Source organism: Pollicipes pollicipes, unplaced genomic scaffold, assembly GCF_011947565.3.
Source record: "Pollicipes pollicipes isolate AB1234 unplaced genomic scaffold, Ppol_2.1 Scaffold_7261;HRSCAF=8764_pilon_pilon_pilon, whole genome shotgun sequence".
In the NCBI taxonomy this organism is placed as follows: Eukaryota; Metazoa; Arthropoda; class Thecostraca; order Pollicipedomorpha; family Pollicipedidae; genus Pollicipes; species Pollicipes pollicipes.
Genome location: NW_023597054.1, coordinates 32,707,107 through 32,724,844, shown reverse-complemented (window position 1 = coordinate 32,724,844; position 17,738 = coordinate 32,707,107). Strand labels below are relative to the sequence as shown.

General features: G+C 55.3%; 2 protein-coding genes across 2 annotated transcripts in view; one reads left to right on the top strand and one right to left on the bottom strand.

Moving 5' to 3' along the window:
• The window catches only part of LOC119111891 (G protein-coupled receptor kinase 1-like), an 87,511-nt gene extending 73,342 nt beyond the window's left edge, over nt 1-14,169 (top strand). The window contains 9 exon segments of the mRNA XM_037235749.1: nt 1,276-1,441; nt 1,865-2,006; nt 2,129-2,267; nt 4,746-4,882; nt 9,601-9,763; nt 10,230-10,398; nt 12,265-12,509; nt 12,883-12,936; nt 12,938-14,169. Of these exon segments, the coding sequence (XP_037091644.1) occupies nt 1,276-1,441; nt 1,865-2,006; nt 2,129-2,267; nt 4,746-4,882; nt 9,601-9,763; nt 10,230-10,398; nt 12,265-12,509; nt 12,883-12,936; nt 12,938-13,036 (1,314 nt within the window). The 3' untranslated portion in view covers nt 13,037-14,169.
• Nucleotides 14,170-14,233: 64 nt separating this feature from the next.
• Nucleotides 14,234-17,157, bottom strand: LOC119111892 (peptidyl-prolyl cis-trans isomerase-like 1). The gene is made up of 5 exons (XM_037235750.1): nt 17,096-17,157; nt 16,278-16,368; nt 15,256-15,389; nt 14,731-14,927; nt 14,234-14,433 (listed from the first exon to the last, which is right to left on the bottom strand). Exons 2-5 carry the CDS (start codon nt 16,331-16,333, stop codon nt 14,299-14,301), a joined length of 522 nt encoding a protein of 173 aa, XP_037091645.1. The 5' UTR covers nt 16,334-16,368; nt 17,096-17,157; the 3' UTR covers nt 14,234-14,298.
• Nucleotides 17,158-17,738: the final 581 nt, after the last annotated feature.

Below are 17,738 nucleotides of genomic sequence, written 5' to 3'. Positions count from 1 at the left end.
ATCGCTGGTTTCTTGTCTTCCGTCGAGCGGTGTTGGTGTTGTGTCACGGTACCTGATTCCGACTTGGACATGTGTTGGCTTTGTCGCGAAATTAGCGAATCTTACCTTTCCCACGGCTATCGAATGTAGAAGGCTATAGTTCGTTAATATTGCGGTGTTGTGGGAAGTCTTACCTGGTCAGGTAGTTTGCGTGCAAATGCCTTACAATTTGCATAGCACGGCGTTTAAAGCATTGTGCTTCCTGCCGTTGAAAAAGGCATGGTGACGCGACCAATCGTTGGACAGATATTGGCTGCTAAAAAATAGCGCGGCGGCGGGGCCGAGCGGCTTGGTCCAGCACGGCTGAACTATTTCCCACTTTTCGAGTAGGGCTCGCTGGGCATGCGACATCGCCCGTAGAAATGGAGCAATGGGAACGGTGTGCAACGTTTGTGAACTTGAATTATGCCTAGAAGGGCTAAGTAGAATTGATGGTACAAATGCGTGCTGATGTGTGTGCATGCGCGCGGGCTGCTCGCCAAGTGGGATGTCCCATGCGCGTGTCGAGCCGTTGGCCGCTCTGGCCGCCGCTGAGGTTCGGGTGGCTCTGGTCAGCCCTGTCGAGCCGGTGGCCGCTCTGGCTGCCGCTGAGGTTCGGGGCGGCTCTGGCTGGCGAAGGGCGGGGTCGGGGCGCCGCCTGTTGCCACGGCATCGGCCGTGACCCGACGCGGGAGGTCGGCCGCTCGCCCTCCCCTGAGGACGGGACGGCGCACAAACATGTCCGGCGCCACGCCGCTGGATCGGCCGTACATGGGATCGATGGCTGCGTACGCGTGAGCAGCGGGCGGCCCTAGGCTGAGCGGCAGCCGCTCCAGCTTACGTAGCAGGCAAGCGTCAATAAGGATGTTACATTTATCTCTCGTAGATTTGTGCGACCAGATGGCCGTCCTAAGTAATGTGTGTTGTATGATGCGATGCGTCAGGAGCATTGAGCTAAGTAGCCACTTGGTAAGTGGCCACGTTTAGAACAGCTGTCCTCCCGCGTCCCGATATTCCCTACCTATCTTCCTTCTCACTGGTCCGTTTTACTCTGTCGCGTCCCCCTTCACGATGCCTTCGCCGTTGCTGGCTTGTCATAGTTTTGATGGCGTGTTGACGTTTGGCGTCCAGTCCATTTGCATCGCAGTCTGTCGCGCCTTGCCGCCTTGCAATCAATGCGAAGTGCGGCGGTGGATGGCCGGCCTCAGCTGACTGCGAGTAGACCGTTTAACGACATTAACATTATTTGCTTTGCAGGCCAATTGTCCCTTCATCGTGTGCATGACGTACGCCTTCCACACGCCGGATAAGCTGTGCTTCATCCTGGACCTGATGAATGGCGGCGACCTTCACTACCATCTCTCGCAGCACGGCGTCTTCAGCGAGAACGAGATGCGCTTCTACGCGGCCGAAGTCATTCTAGGTCAGCGCCGGACAGGTTTTGGGTCTCGACCAGGGTTTCGGTTGGCGGCGGTGACGTACGGTGGCGGCTTGTCGTCCTGTGCCCTCCGAAAGGCCTGATCCGAGTGCCTCAGTGGCGATTGTGTTGGCGGCCGCGCGTCAGATGCGCCGAGCGGCGGCGCAGGCTGAGAGCTGTCGGCGGGCCCGTCAGGCGCCTCGCGTTTGCTTGATCGATGGCGAACGGGACACCATTGTCCATGTGCAGACCACGTGTGAACCGCGTGTCAGGCGGGCGCGGTCCCCGGCTCGTGTCGTCCGTGTCGGCTCCCATGCGTGCTCCACCCTCCCTCTCCCTGCCTTCCCAGCGTCTGCCGGACCAGCGGACGGGACTTGGGGAACGCGTGTGGGGCGCTCGCTGACCCGTCGGTGCCCCGCCCCGTTTCAGGTCTGGAGCACATGCACCGCCGCTACATCGTGTACCGTGACCTGAAGCCGGCCAACATCCTGCTGGATGAACACGGCCACGTCCGCATCTCGGACCTGGGGCTCGCCTGCGACTTCTCCAAGCGCAAGCCGCACGCCAGCGTGTGAGTGAGCCTGGCCGCCGCGGCGGGCCCGGTGCTTGCTCTTGCTGTTTTCGCTGGTGCGGGCCGGACGGTGCCGTGCATCGTGTGCATATTGGTCCTCACGCGTCGGCTTGTGCCGACAGGGGCACACACGGATACATGGCGCCGGAGGTTCTGGCCAAAGGTCAGGCGTACGACAGCAGTGCCGACTGGTTCAGCTTCGGCTGCATGCTGTACAAGCTGCTGAAGGGACACAGTCCCTTCCGGCAACACAAGACTAAGGTAAGCACGTTGCAGGCAGTGGGAATGGATCTAGCGGGATTTATGATTTGGCCAAGGGGAGAATTTATGTGGACTGACTTGCTCGCCGCCTGCATTCATGCTACAAATTTTGCCAGGCGCAACAACCCCATTGAGTTAGAATGCCGTGCAAACTTCGTGTGTTCTTAGACATCCAATATCGTGTACAGCCTGTTTTAACATCGCAATCGAAAAAAGCCTGATGAGGTTTCCGAATCAGGCAGGAGATTTCGTGAAAGCTTTTACGCCAAATGGGACCATGCACGTCCTGAAACAGTTCATAAACATCAGGATGACCAATAAATAGTTCGCTGAAACGAGGATGGGCTCGGAAACAGCCATCGAAGTGCCGTATCACCGAAATGATGTAATCAAGACGACTGGACTGCCAGGGGAGTTGTAAAAGAAATTGCATCGACCACTTTGCAGTGATGGCTTTCAGATCCGACTTCTTGCTGGCCACAGCTTGTTAATAAATCGTAACCCCACCACCCATATAGGGTAATTCCAGATCAAAGGCCAAGTCTGTGTCAGGCCTCTAACGTGCCACGTAATGTCGTGACATAGTCTCGGCATGACAGCGTGGTGGCCCCAACCCGACGGCATTGATCTTCGCTTACCAATCAGGGGGTGGCTTTGGGGACGGGATCACGCACGTCCTTCGCACAGCGCCTGTGTGTCCTGCGTCCTACCGACTGCACTGCGGGACGGCTTTCACTAAGCCGCGGCATCGCTATACGATGCCGGGGCTGAAGCTCAGGATCTCGAAATAGGCCATTAGGTACGATAAGGCCGTGTGTCTCTGAGGTCGGTCCGCAGTCGCGTCTGAAAGAGATGGCCGTTAGGACAAAGGTAGCATTAATTTGTAGCGTGCTCTTCACTCATACCCAGTCAGCAGGACTCTAATATTAGCACATGTTTCACCGCCCGCTGTTGCTTTCGTTCTATCGTGGCGGAGGTAGCCCGGTGATCGCCACCGTCGCTGACAAAAATACCAGGTCTTCACGCGCCTTGCACTTTCGCCTTATGCCTATCGAAAATGTAAGGAATCCACGCAAATATGCCGCATTGGGTCTGGAAACATTGCATAAAATGCGCAAAAAACGATGTGTTCGCCAGTAGTTACGGGCATATTGGTAATGTCAATTATTGTTGTTTTATTGTGGTCTTCAGAGTTATATTTTTATGATCGGTCATTGTATTAGCTGTTTTTTGTTCAGCTGTGGAAACAAGCATATTCATTGCGCTGTTCTGTTGTTCATTGATAACGTAGCTTTGATAGGATAGCCAGAATGCTGTTGGGGATGAACGCAGCACTGACGGCCGTAGAACATAGTCCAAGCTTGCGAATACGGTCTTGCCAAGCTGAAACGAAATCCAACGTTCTGTTTTCCCCTTAATCGTGTACGCAAAAGCTTTTTGCATGCATTTTTGACTTGCTACAGGACCTCACGTGGATATCTTTTATTGCTTTTAAGTTATCAAGACGTGTTTGCCGCCAAAGTTTTTTTTTTTAGTTGGAGCGATGCTAACACCCAGAAACGCTGTTGTTCGAGCGTGCTTGAAACGACAAACATGCCCGCACAATTCATCGAAACATCTGAAGGCATTGTAGAGTGTTTCGCACGGACTACCATTGTGAAAACAGTTCCTATTAGTACTAACAACAAAGTGATGTTTGCAGTCGCACCGGAGATCAAAGGAAGGAAGGCTCCTAAGGCGGGCTTGCATTTGTTCCCTTTCGGCTTTTGAACTACAGAAGCGTATTGTGGAGCCAGTCGTGGCAATATCAGGCGCGACTGTATGCCCTCGCGTCGCCCGCAGTCCGCGTGCGGCCGCAGACTCCGTTTCGTCCGCAGCCGGCCGGGCGCGGCCATATACTCCGTTTCGTCCGCGAGCCGGCCGGGCGCGGCCGCTCCGTTTTGTCCCCAGCCGGCCGGGCGCGGCCATATACTCCGTTTCGTCCGCGAGCCGGCCGGGCGCGGCCGCTCCGTTTCGTCCCCAGCCGGCCGGGCGCGGCCGCTCCGTTTCGTCCCCAGCCGGCCGGGCGCGGCCGTAGTCTCCGTTTTGTCCCCAGCCGGCCGGGCGCGGCCGTAGGCTCCGTTTCGTCCCCGAGCCGGCCGGGCGCGGCCGCTCCGTTTCGTCCCCAGCCGGCCGGGCGCGGCCGCTCCGTTTCGTCCCCAGCCGGCCGGGCGCGGCCATATACTCCGTTTCGTCCCGCGAGCCGGCCGGGCGCTGCCGTCGTTCGTCCCCAGCCGGCCGGGCGCGGCCGTAGTCTCCGTTTCGTCCCCAGCCGGCCGGGCGCGGCCGCTCCGTTTCGTCCCCAGCCGGCCGGGCGCGGCCATAGTCTCCGTTTTGTCCCCAGCCGGCCGGGGGCGGTCGCTCCGTTTCGTCCCCAGCCGGCCGGCTAGCGTGGTATCCCCGCAGGCGGGCCGATCACCAGCCTGGCTCGCTTTTCAGGACAAGCACGAAATCGACCGGATGACGCTGACCATGAACGTCGAGCTGCCGGACACGTTCTCCGGGGAGCTGCGAGACTTGCTGGAGGGCCTGCTGCAGCGTGACGTCGACAAGCGGCTGGGCTGCCTCGGCAGGGGGTGAGCGGCCGGCGCGCGCGCTCTCATGCGTGTCACCCGGCGTCGCCGTCCGGGGTGTGAGGCGAGCGACGGGCGGGAAGCCGTGGGCTGGGCTGCACTTGTGCGGGGGCATTGCATCTGTGCGTCTTGGTGTTTGAAGAGTGTGTGAAACCACGGTGCGCTCGCCTGCTGCTGGGATGTGTCGTCAGCGTTTGGCTTTCTGTGGTGTCCTCCAGCTGTTAAGTTAAACGGGACTGGTCCTTCAGATCGATGCGTTTTGTGAAAGTTAATTACTACAAATGGCCCAAGCGGTTTTATTAAGGCTGGAAGCTTGGGGGAAATGGAGAAAGAATGTAAGAAGTTTGTAATTTGAGTCCGTTAGAAAGAACTGCCGTTGGAGCCGCTCGGAACGGCAAAGGAATCCCAAGAAATTCACAGCGGCGCAGAGAGCAGCCTGCTAACACGGTCCAGTAAACCCGCAAATTACTAAAGTTGGTCGCTGAAGCAGCCAGGCATGGAGACGGCCGTCGAAGTCTGACATGTTCATACTCTATTTGAAGATCTAGTTGTCCCCAATCTGTATACGGGACTGGCTACCGAAAACTCGGCAGTGGACTGTAGTATCTGAAGATGACGTGTTGACGTTTGAGAAGACCGATGGCGAGAGTTGGTTGAGCAGAACAATGTCAGACGGAAACTGTAGAGACGACTGAACCGTTCCTGCAGTTGGTAGGCGCCGGACGCTGGCCAATTGGTGGCGGGCATGCGGGTTCTCGCACTGGCAAGCGCATAGGTGGCCCGTGAATGATCTGCTGACAGCTGACTGCGAGAGAACAAGGCCGGGCCTGGTGGGACAGCCACGGTCGTGTCACGCTAGGGTATTCGGGCAGAAATTGTCTGTCGCGTTGGAGCGCCTCTTGGACTGGTGGAGCGTTTGGAGGGTAGACTTTCGCTGTAAGCTGCTTGGCAGGGACTTACCAATGCATCCTCGCGGAGCATACTGCAACATCTCTGAACGGGTGTTGTGATAGCCAACTCAGCATTGGGTTACGGCTCCCCTCTCACCAGTCGGCAGGATGTGTTTATCGATAGAACCTTTAGATCTCAGATTCCTGCTTTCAAGTGTTACCCTCTCTGACATTTTCGAGGCTGCCTGTCCGCTTACAAAATAATGAGTGTTCGTGCGTCCCATGCCATATAGGTTGTACGATATGTTGCATGATTTCAGGCAAAATTATTGACAATGCACCCTGGTAACCTAAAGCGCCCTTGTCAAATTACAGCTATGTGAGGCTGTAATTTGACAAGGGCGTATTAGGGATGTTACAGTGTCAGTCGACTGACCCCTGTGCTCCCGCTATAGATGGCAAGGTTGCAGTGGCGCCATATTTGGTGCTCAAAAAAGACATTTGGTGGTCAGTGGGTATAAACAGTCTTCGTAACAATCGGATCCCTTTTTTGATCACACCTATGGCCATTAACAGAAGTACAAATTGATTTCAATGTTTTTGTTGCCGGAGCGGCAGGCGAGAATTCGTCTCTGACTGGCTGCTACATGGATACCGACTGCTTCCGAACCCCTGCCTAACAAGGAGGCCGTCGGTTCTTTCGAGGCCATGGCCTTCCCTTTTTGTACCCGTCGCTGTCACGACTGTCCGCCCCAGAACCCTCGAGAGTTCCTTCCGGTGACAGACTGCCCGCCCCAGAACCCTCGAGAGTTCCTTTCGGTGACAGACTGCCCGCCCCGGAGCCTTCGGGGTCCTGTCCGGTGACAGACTGTCCGCTCCAAAACCCTCGAGAGTCCCGTTCGGTGACAGACCGCCCACCCCGGAGCCTTCGGGGTCCCGTCCGGTGACAGACTGTCCGTCCCAGAGCCTTCGGGGTCCCGTCCGGTGACAGACTGTCCGTCCCAGAGCCTTCGGGGGTCCCGTCCGGTGACAGACTGTCCGCCCCGGAGCCCTCGGAAGCCCCTTTCCGTGAAGTGGTTCGTGACTGCTCGGGATCGAAGGCAGTGCCAATGACATCTCACCCTCCAAGTCAAGTCCACCGCCCCGGGGCCAGTGCTCGGTCTCCTAACGTGCTGAGCTATTTCATAGATCCCATGACCGTTCCTGAGCCCCAAGCCGCCGCGCACACTGAGTGTGGCGGGTGTCAAAACCGCAGAACCATATGGACCAGGTCGTGACAACACACTGACGCCTGAGGCATCCGTGCTGCTGACTTCCTCGTCATGACCACCTTAACCCGCAGACTGTAGTGAGCATCCCATGACCACCGTAGGGTGGTTTGCGCCGTGGTTGTCAATCACTCGGCCTGGCCGCACTGTCCGAGATTCTCTTTCGGCCCCCCACTCGTCTGGGTAACCCACTTATTGGCAACATTAACCTGGTCAGCCTCGTTGACAGTAACGTTGTCGGTGTCGAGCCGTCACTTTCTGGGAGTCCACAGCCCATCCAACTAAATGGCATCGGTGGAGCGTGCGGCGTGTGACACAGATGTTCCAACGTAGCCAGCTGCAATGTTGGAGTGACACGAGCAATCTATCACAGAGCGGTCAATATAACGAGATTTAAGGTAACAAAGATTTGTTGCCGGTTTGTCTCCTGGCCGTTTGGCCTGCTCCGGGGTCTCTTGTGCTGCGGCCGCTGGAGTGCCTCTTCACCTCCCCATCACTGCTCTCATCATTGCGTCGTGAATTTAGATAAAAGCCGCAGCCTTTTGATAGTTCATTTAATGGCTTCATTTGTGTCGGTTCTACAGTAATCGCCGACGATGACGGGAGAGAGGCAACCTGCATCGTATAATTCATGACATCAGCGCTCAATGACTAATGGCCCGGAAAAATCCAGGAGGTAAATATGCAACTTGTCAGCAGAGACGCAACAAAGCAGTTTCCTTTAGGTCATGAGGATTAATGTCGTTGACAGCGGAGTATCGGGTATGTGTACGGGAAGTTACAGACTTACCGTCAATTTCAGTATTGCTAAATTATCCAATTACGATGAGAACCAAGCGACGTCATGACAGCCATCATGACCCTTCACGCAGCCATTAATTTGAGTATCTTTGACACTTAATGATCACAGAAGTGACAGAGTCTCCGGAAATGCCAGCCTTCTCAACGTCCTCCAACATTTCAGTTTCAGACCCGAGCTGCACCTCCTATTCACTTTGGACGTGGCCCAGGTCACTGAGCCTAGCCTCCAACTCACACTGGACGTGGCCCAGGTCGCTGAGCCTAGCCTCCAACTCACACAGGACGTGGCCCAGGTCGCTGAGCCTAGCCTCCAACTCACACAGGACGTGGCCCAGGTCACTGAACCGAGCCTCCAACTCACACTGGACGTGGCCCAGGCCACTGAACCGAGCCTCCAACTCACACTGGACGTGGCCCGGGTCACTGAACCGAGCCTCCAACTCACACTGGACGTGGCCCAGGCCACTGAACCGAGCCTCCAACTCACACTGGAACGTGGCCCAGGTCACTGAGCCTAGCCTCCAACTCACACTGGCCGAGATCTGTTACCAAAGCACATTTGTGGAGGTCACTCGGTTCATGGCAGGTGATGCCTTCATTTCCTGATGTCCGCGCCGCGGAACAGGCAGATCTGTGCTGGATTGAGCTGGCGGGGGGGGGGGAGGGGGGCTCTGTTTGGGATGGCAGGAGGGAAGTGGGATTCTCTAGCCAGTCGCGACCGTGCCCTGTCCGAGCAACTGGATCAGAATTTCTATGCGATTGCGTATGGGTTAACACTGCACGAAATATTCGACGGATACGCACAGACAGCTGGCTTTTTCCGGACCGTTGGCTGGAAGCGCGTCTACCATACTTCGTTGGCTTCGTCGTCGATCCTTGTCGTATGGTTTTTATGGTGATGAATTCTTATAGCTCGGCGGACATGCTGAGACTGACACAGGCCTTGATTTTCTGGTAAATGGGTGACACTTAAGAATATGTAATACGGGGGTGACCAAAAAGCATTTCGCGCCTTGCAGATCCACTACGTTGCAGATCGCAACAGGGCAATCGGCCTGACTGTGAGAGTTATGTGCGCCTAATGTGGCGACTTGACGTGACGGCGTTGGGCCGGTGTGTTGATGTGACGTGATGCTATCTAACTGGTCCACGTTGGGATATGGCAGGGGTTGACGGTGTTTGTGGCAGCGGTTGGTGGTGTTTGTGACAGGGTTGGTTGCTATTGTTTGACTGATGTAGCGCTATAGCGGGACGGCGTTCGGAGCGGCGTCGCGGCGTCACGATGTTTGACTGGTGTGCCGAGGGCGTGACTGCTCGTATATAATCTTTCCCTGGACACGTACGTGAAGCAGTGTTCAAGTGTGAATATCCACCGCTGCAAAGGGAGGGTGACATATGCGATCCCGGGTACAGGACTGTCGAGTTGGTTATCTTTTCAACATCGGTTCGCTCCCCACCCCCCTCCCCCGCCCCCCCCCCCCTTGGATCGGCCGCCGACAGCCCTTTCCCTCCTGCTTCCCCTGGTGTTGACCGGTAGCCCCCGTTCTTCTCGGACTCCCTTGCCAGCTACACCTCCTTGTTTTCTCCGGTCGGTCGTAGTTTCCGGCAACAGCTCGGGCCGGTCGTCAAATAACGGGGACGGGCCGTTAAATGTCACGTGCGTAAATCCGGAACCAGGCACCGACCGCTGCGCCGACTGCTGTGCGAGGCGCTCCACGTGGCGCGACTGACCCCGTGCTCGCCGTGTCCCGGCGGCCGCCAGGTCGGACGAGGTGAAGGAACACCCGTTCTTCCGCGAGCTGGACTGGCAGCAGGTGTACCTGCAGCGGTACACGCCGCCGCTGGTGCCACCGCGCGGGGAGGTGAACGCCGCCGACGCCTTCGACATCGGCTCCTTCGACGAGGAAGATACCAAGGGCATCAAGGTGGGTGGTGGGACGACACCGGGCGGAGGTGTGAGCTTGAGGGTACCGGGAGACTGGGAGGAGCAGCACAGTAAAGCAGCTGAAAGCAAGGGCGGCCAGGACACGGTGATTTGGATACTGTTGAGATTGTGAGCTGCTGAAAAAGGTCGTGGATACACGGTGTGAGCTATCTTCCCCCACCCCCGCTAGATAGGGTTTGAGATGCGTTCGTTTTCGTGAAATTCTGCTGGTCGGTTCAGAAACCCGTATGCACGTCCTGGAAGTCGGGCAGCATTTGTCCATTTAAATAGTTCCGGGGTTCGTCGTGCGAGGTGAAAGGGATTGGTCAGCGGCGCCGCTGCCGCGTGTTAGATGGCTGCTGCACGGCCTGAGCTGGTCCGCGGTGTTGCAGCTCAGTCCGTTTGCAGACGCGTCTGCCCGCCTGTGACCGCTCGCGACTCACACGCCGTTGCCCTGGTGTCGACAGCTCACGGAGCAGGATCAGGAGCTGTACAAGAATTTCCCGCTCGTGATATCGGAGCGCTGGCAAAACGAGGTAGCCGAGACCGTGTTCGACACGGTCAATGCCGAGGCCGACAAGCTGGAGCAGAAGAAGCGATCCAAGCACAAGCTGCGCTTCGACGCCGACGAAAAGGGTGAGTGGTGTGCCGCGTGGGGGCGGTCGTCAGGAGCGGCGGAGCGGAAGGGCCGGTGGCTCTGGTGTGCCGCGCGGGGGTGGTCGTCAGGAGCGGGGGAGGGGTGGGGGGGGGGGGGGGCGGAAGGGCCGGTCACTGTGATGTGCTGCGCAGGTGGTGGTTGTCAGGAGCGGAGGAGCGGAAGAGCTGGTGGCTCTGGTGTGCCGCCGGGGTGGTCGTCAGGAGCGGGGGAGGGGGGGGGGGGGGCGGAAGGGCCGGTCACTGTGATGTGCCGCGCAGGTGGTGGTTGTCAGGAGCGGAGGAGCGGAAGAGCCGGTGGCTCTGGTGTGCCGCGGTGGTGGTCATCGGGAGCGGCGGAGCGGAAGGGCCGTTGTCTCGCCCTGTGGGTGGCAGCAGTCTAGTGATGGTCCGAGCACAGGATGTCGTTAGACTGCCTTCTGGTGCCGAGCGGGGCAAGCGTCCTTTGTAACCCCGTCGCTAGATGCAAACATCTCAGCTCATGTGGATATGCGGAGAAATTGCCAGAGGGACACGCAGCTGTCTCGTGCTCTGTGCGTGCGTGCGGGCGGGCGTGCGGGCGTGTCAAATGGTTTGAGCGCGTTGTTACTAATATTTGAGCAACGAAACGCAATCTTAGGAATTAAAGCTTGTTCGAAGTGTCGTAAGAAAAACAAGCCTGAGCCATTTTGCTTTGGTCCGGTTTTCATTTCGACGGGCTGTACGCAAATCGTTGAGGATGCAGTTATGTCACTAACAAAATTGTTTGCATGTTTTGCAACATGCATCACACAGTCCCGTTTGCTTAGTCCCGTGCAGTCCAGGGGTATCTCCGCGTTTTATGTTGAAGGACACGAAGTTCATTGATGAAGTATTTTTTACCACTGGCGTCCTTAAGATTCACTTGAGTGCGTATTTATGTTACGTTTGGACGGATGTTTTCGCTTGGATCGTATTCAAGATAAGTTCCAAACGTAAACAGCAACAAGATTTTCGTATTTAAATTTCCACCGTCGAGTTTGAAGACAGCCAAACGTTTTCCACGGGATGGACCATTTCTGAGGGCCAGTTTCACATCACAAAACGTGGCCCTCGCGCTTTTAACTGGCGTTTTGCAGGCAACTGCATGAATATCCGTCAGTTACAACGCATTCACTGGATGCGTGACCATAGATTGATAGCCGATGTCGCGGAGGCGGGGAGAGGCAGGGCACGCGTTAAGGCGTACGTAGGCCGGAATGTTGTGACGGTTACAATATCCGCTTCCCCCTGACCGGGATGGCCAGTGGCAGCGGCCACTTTAAAGGTCAAGTGACGTCAGAGAGCAAGACGGATGGTGCCGGGCATTGCGCAAAACCTTCCCGTTGACCCGGAATTTCACGGCCGGGTCGTCAGGGGCGTGGCTTGACGCAACAAGCACTGCGTAGCGCTTGTGCTGATCACAGAAATGCACCCAACCAAAAGGTTCGAACTAAACATTAAACAAGAAGCGCGGCTTGGTTCGCAACCTCTTCCAGACCGGTTGTGTAGCGAGATACAATATTATATTTTTAGGCCTGGCGTTTTTCCCCTTGGATCGTGAGCGCCCTGCCTGGCAGTGTTTCATTACCATATGCCCACGTCCGAGGCGCTGACAGAGCCCTGGCCGCCTGGAGAATTTGGAGATCCGCGTCGCGCCGCAGCACGCCCTGCCCGGCGCTGTAGTGCCAGCGGAAAGGACAGAGGCTTGTCTTCGCCCTGGTGTCACTGGTTCCGGTTGCTACCAGCACAACAACTGGTTACAACACCGGTAGTTGTTGGTGAACCTCTGGTGAAAACTCCGGGTGCCTCCGCGCCGTCAGCTGTCAGTGGACCCCGGGCCTGTTGCAGATTCCGACTGTATCCTGCACGGCTACATCAAGAAGCTGGGCGGGCCGTTCGCCTCGGCCTGGCAGACGCGCTACGCCAAACTGTACCCGAACCGGCTGGAGCTGTACCCCGAGTCCGGCAGCAGCAAGCCCGAGCTCATCTTCATGGACCTGGTGGAGGACATCGGAGCCGACCTGCAGCAGGTCAAGGGCGAGCAGAGCATCGTCATCAAGACCAAGGAAGGCAAGGTGGTGCTCACCAACTCGGTGAGTTCGGCGTCCGGGGTGCCGCGACCGCAGCGCGCGCTGCCGCAGGTCTGCGGACGCCGATTCAGGGATGCCTGGTGGCCTGGGTGCCTGATTTGAGTGAGGTGAGGTATGGGTTCTCCGCAATGTCCCTGGTATGCGGCAGCTGTGCCGCCTGCTTTAGATGGTTCGATAAGAGGGACCACTTACCCACGTACTCCAGTGTGCTAGGCAATCACTGGATTGCGAAGTCCTGCGTGATTGAGTTTGATCGCCGGCCACTTCCGTCGTGGAGTCAGTCGTCGGAGATGACGTAGCGAGCGTGTCAGGGTGCAGGCGAGACGGCACAGCATGTTGCCGGCCGGGCAAGTGACCGATGACGCCTCCTCCACAGGACGAGATTGGCTTGAAGGAGTGGGTGCTGAGCCTGCGCTCCGCCCACAAGTCCCTCCGTGGAAATGCTCTGCAAGATGGCCAGGAAAGCCGGCCGAATTTACGGCACGGACTTGGAATCTACAAATTGTTCTAAAAGTGCCAATGGAAACTAGGACTGAAACTGCGGTGGCGCAGAGTCGCGGACGCCTGGTGCCCTCGTGTGTAACCTGTACCTCGGCGCCCGCCACCAGATGGCGGGTCGATCGCCACGGTACTCTATGGGTTGAAGGCTAGTCAGTGGAGACAGTAGCGATGGGCTGAAGTGCGTGAACATAGCAAGATGTTGTTCTTATGTGTATACTTTTCTACTAGTCTCCATGGTGCCATTGCGTTATCTTCACATTCGACAGCCTTTATCGGCGTCCGCATTTTAGCGCGTGACCTTGTCAACTTTTCTACTTTTGACTTGTGTTGAAACGCCTCTGCTGTACATTGGCCCCTTGCTCGGCCCCAACTCTCCGCGAGATTTATTGTTGGATGTGCTGTGCGAGATTTGTTGAAGCACATCGCAGCGCGATGAGTGTGTAGCCTGTTGTCAGTCAACATTGGGTGCCAGCGCTGTTAGGCGCGGCTCGCGTGTGTTGTATCTGTGTGCACGCGTGCGCCGGCGCGCTGGTTTGCGGCCCGCTCGCGGGGCAGGACGCTGGCCGCCCCTCCACAGCAATACGCGCGGCCGGGCGGGGCCGCCGGCGCGCGCCGCCGACCCTTTCACCGCCCTCCTCTCCAGCGTTGACCGCGGCCCGCTGTATCCCGCTCCGGCGACCACTGTACAACATAGGTGACCATCGGCTACTGCCGCGACCGACTGTTTGCCCGGTGCAATAGAGGCCCGGTCCTACTACTCACCGGCGGGACGGGAGCCGTGTATGCACTTACTGTGTCTTGTCATAAAACACTACTCGCCTCCGTTCTCGAATCGCCGTTGTTTTTTTAGTGAAGAGGTCGTGGAAGCGCTCCTCGTGTTGTCCACATCATGCGTGAGAATTTGCCGTCGGCGGTCATCCGCTGCCGGCCTGAGGTGCGGCGCTGCGGCAGTGCTTGCTTGCGTGGAGTCGCCCCCGCTGTCCGTTTCCCTGAGTGCGCGAGCGCGCACGCGCGGGTCGTCTGCGGCTGGCGTGGCACGGAGCCGGCGCCGCCGCCCGGACCGCGCGGCTGGTACAGCTGGCGATCGCGGCGCCGGGCGGCACCGGCGCGCCGCTGCCGCCTGTCCTCGTGAACCGTATATCCGATGTTTCATAATAAAAGGCTTACCATGAGCAATGGTTTCCCGTAAGGCGAGGCGACGGTGAAAGGCGGTCGAAGCAGTTGGCGATGTATTTCTGACATGAAGCCGGAGGGAGCGGCCGATGGGGCACGATGACAAGCGGGCGGTTCGTCACGCGCCGCTGGCCTCGGCTCGCGTGATTCTCACGTCGTCCACCGGCCGGTCGTCCGAGCCGGTCTCCACCATTCCCATCCGCTTGACTACGTCCATGCCCGTCCGGACACGACCTGCGGACGAGACAGCGAACTCACCGGCACGTCGTTCGTCATGACCACGCTCGGCGCTGAGCGGCTTGGCATTCACTTGACCAGGTAGACATGACAAAAGGACATCCGCTTCCTCTCGGCCATTTCCACTGGGGAGGGACCTCAGGCGCCGAGCCGCTCGTCGACACTCGTCGACGCGTGCGTGGACCCGAAATTAAGAACAACATAAAACATTCAGGAAGTAGCATGGCCACACCGAGCCTAGCCAGCTGGCGGCACCAGGCCAGGGGAGCCGCCCAGCGAGAGGGGGCGCACAGCCGGCCGGGTGGCCTACTACCAAAGATGCGTGTTTGCTGTCCAGCCACTGGGTGGGCGCCAGCGTGATGAAGAACTGACTGCCGTTGGTGTCGGCGCCGGAGTTGGCCATCGAGAGGATGCCGGCGCCGGTGTGCTTCAACTCAGGCGAGATCTCGTCGGCGAACGTCTGGCCATAGATGGAGGCGCCGCCGCGACCGGTGCCCGTCGGGTCACCACCTGCGCAAACCGCACGCCGACGGTCGGTGGAGAAACGTGAGCGACAGGGCAATGTCTGCTGCACCCCACTTCATTGCTCATATATATATATATATATATATATATATATATATATATATATATATATATATATATATATATACATATATATATATACATATATATATATATATATATATATATACATGTATGTGTATAAATACATACATGCCTCACCATTTTGATGTCTGCATTGTTAAAATATGACCCATACAAAATTGGACAAAAATGTACAAAACAAAACCATAGTTTAAAAATATGTAAGGTCTGCAACACATTTGTGGCTTACCCTGAATCATGAAATCTTTGATGATCCTGTGAAACTTGCAACCATTATAGTATCCCCTCCTCGAGAGTTCTGCAAAGTTCCTGCAGGTGTTTGGAGCATGCTTCCAGTACAGCTCGACCACAATCTCACCCATCCTGGAAGGCAATACCACCACAATTTTGTAACACTTAATGTGAGAAATGTCAACAAACAAACAAATCATTTTACACAGAAAACATGAGACACTGATGAAGCAGCAGATAAATTTTGAATAAAGCACATCCTGCAGACATTCTTCTATAGAAAGTAACACATTGCAGCACCCCACCAACATCTGTCCTCGACCATTACATTTTTCAAGCTTTGCTGTTGAAGGGTCTACTTTGACCGATCTTTGGGTACACTCCCAACATGTGGATTTGTGCAGGTACATCACGGTGTGCCCACAGGATTTCACCATTTAATCAAAAGATCATTTGTAAAAGCATCCCAAAGGCCTAATTGTCTGCCCAATAACTTATCAGTCCATAGAGATTTGTGCAAGGCAAAGGGTGGCACTAGTGAAGAAGAAATGAGTATAAAATTATCATAGACACATAACTGCACTGATTGATACAACTCTCAACTTCCTATTGCAAGCAATTGGAAAATGCCTGCTTCACTCCTACACATTGCTAATAGAATACATTAACAGTTCAGTGAAGTTCATGTATCGGGGAAACTTGCGAATGCAATACCTGGGCACCACCTCTGGGAAGTTATATCTTTTATCATTAACACGGCCAGTTCACAAAAATACATCTCATGGGCATCATCCTCCAAACCACTCTTGCCATGTCACTGACAACAGTGGTCCTAAGCATTTGTAGGGCACACATAGTAGAATTGTCAGAACCATGTTTCTACACTGTGTCTCTAAGGCTTAAGAACTACATCAAATCAAAAACAAAGGAAGACCCCTTCACATCTCTCACAGGAAAATGGATTGGACACATGTTTGCATGCAAAGCCAAGCAAGTGGTGAACAACTCAGCACCACTTACGTGGTCTGCATGCTGACAGTGGGTGGCTGCCATGACCTGTCCGGAATCCCACTCATCTTTGTAGGTCAGTTTGCATCTCTCTGAAAGATAGCTGTTTGATAGTTAGCATGTTTAAATCTGAATACATTTTTCAGTAGTATCAATCATGAATAATCCATGTCCGGTGCTCGCCTGAGAAGGCTGCTGAGCAGCAAGGTTATACAGTAGGGTGTGCATGTAAATTTTGTTTAAAGGGATTGGGAATGACAAGCATTCAAGAATCATAATAATTTTTTAGCATACAAATCATGGGATTTTCTAGGCATGATTCTTAACAGTGAAATGTAGAAAGCCTCCATCTGACACCAAAAACACACAGGATAAATTTTTCAGGACCGAAGGAAGCTTGATTCTCACAGCTACACCCATTTGCCAATGATTACAAGAAAACTTTCACACCTTTTGCCTCAGATTGCAAGAACAAAAAAATCAACCGTGCTGGACAATTGTAACATATCAGTGTACTGCATCTCATGGCCATTAAACTCAGACCAAGCTCAACACCCTAAATTCCAAATAATTTTGCAGTAAAAATTGAATGCAGTGTTTTTCCCAAATTATATTTGCAACAGCACGATTCCTTGAACCATTGAGTCCCTATGTGCAGCTATTCGCGACACTAGTGGCAATTTGAGCGCCGAGCACTCGACGCTCGCATTCCCCATGTAGGTGCGCTAAAATTATTGCCGCAATTTAGCAGCTTCTTCGGACATGTTCGGCATGAAATGTCTGTTTTGCACCCTGGCACCTTCCCCAACCCTCGTCGTCAACCAACCTACCAACCAGGCCCATCAACGGCTCCCTGCACGACTATGCCTCACGGCGTCCCAACTTCGGTCGCCGCTCGCCGCTCTAAATGCCTTTGTCGCGCCGAAAATGTAGGTGGGGGATGTTGGAACTTTGCTGCCGTTTCTGCACTAACTCTTAACCTCGGAAATGAGTGGAACGTGTCTGGTCAAATTAGGATTTTGGTGCGCATGTACTTGTACGCTTGCACGCTTGCCTTCCGGTGAACAGAACACCGACGCTCGGCGTTGCAGTCTCCATGGGCCGCGCGGCATTGGTACTACGTCCGTTTACGCCCGGCGGCGGCGTTGTCAACCGGCAGGCGAAGACGGCCACATCTTGGAAAGTGCAAGAAGTGGTTCTGTTGAAAGCGTTATGAAATCAATGGGCATACGTCTAGAAGGCATCCCAGATTGTACGATTCAACTGTGTGATATTTATATTAACACTCGGGACGGATTGATTCGTAAAGCACCATGCACTCATCATGGAAATGCCCGTGGAAATCATGGAAAGTGCAAGAAGTGGTTCTGTTGAAAGCGTTATGAAATCAATGGGCATACGTCTAGAAGGCATCCGAGATTGTACGATTCACCTGTGTGATATTTATATTAACACTCGGGACGGATTGATTCG

Bases quoted from the DNA above. Each gene is read 5' to 3' on its own strand.
- LOC119111892 (XM_037235750.1), bottom strand. From the start codon at position 16,333: ATGAGTGGGATTCCGGACAGGTCATGGCAGCCACCCACTGTCAGCATG. The intron at 15,390-16,277 runs GTAAGTGGTGCT...ATTGCCTTCCAG, and splicing joins ACTGTCAGCATGCAGACCAC to GATGGGTGAGATTGTGGTCG. The intron at 14,928-15,255 runs GTAAGCCACAAA...CGGTTTGCGCAG, and splicing joins CAAAGATTTCATGATTCAGG to GTGGTGACCCGACGGGCACC.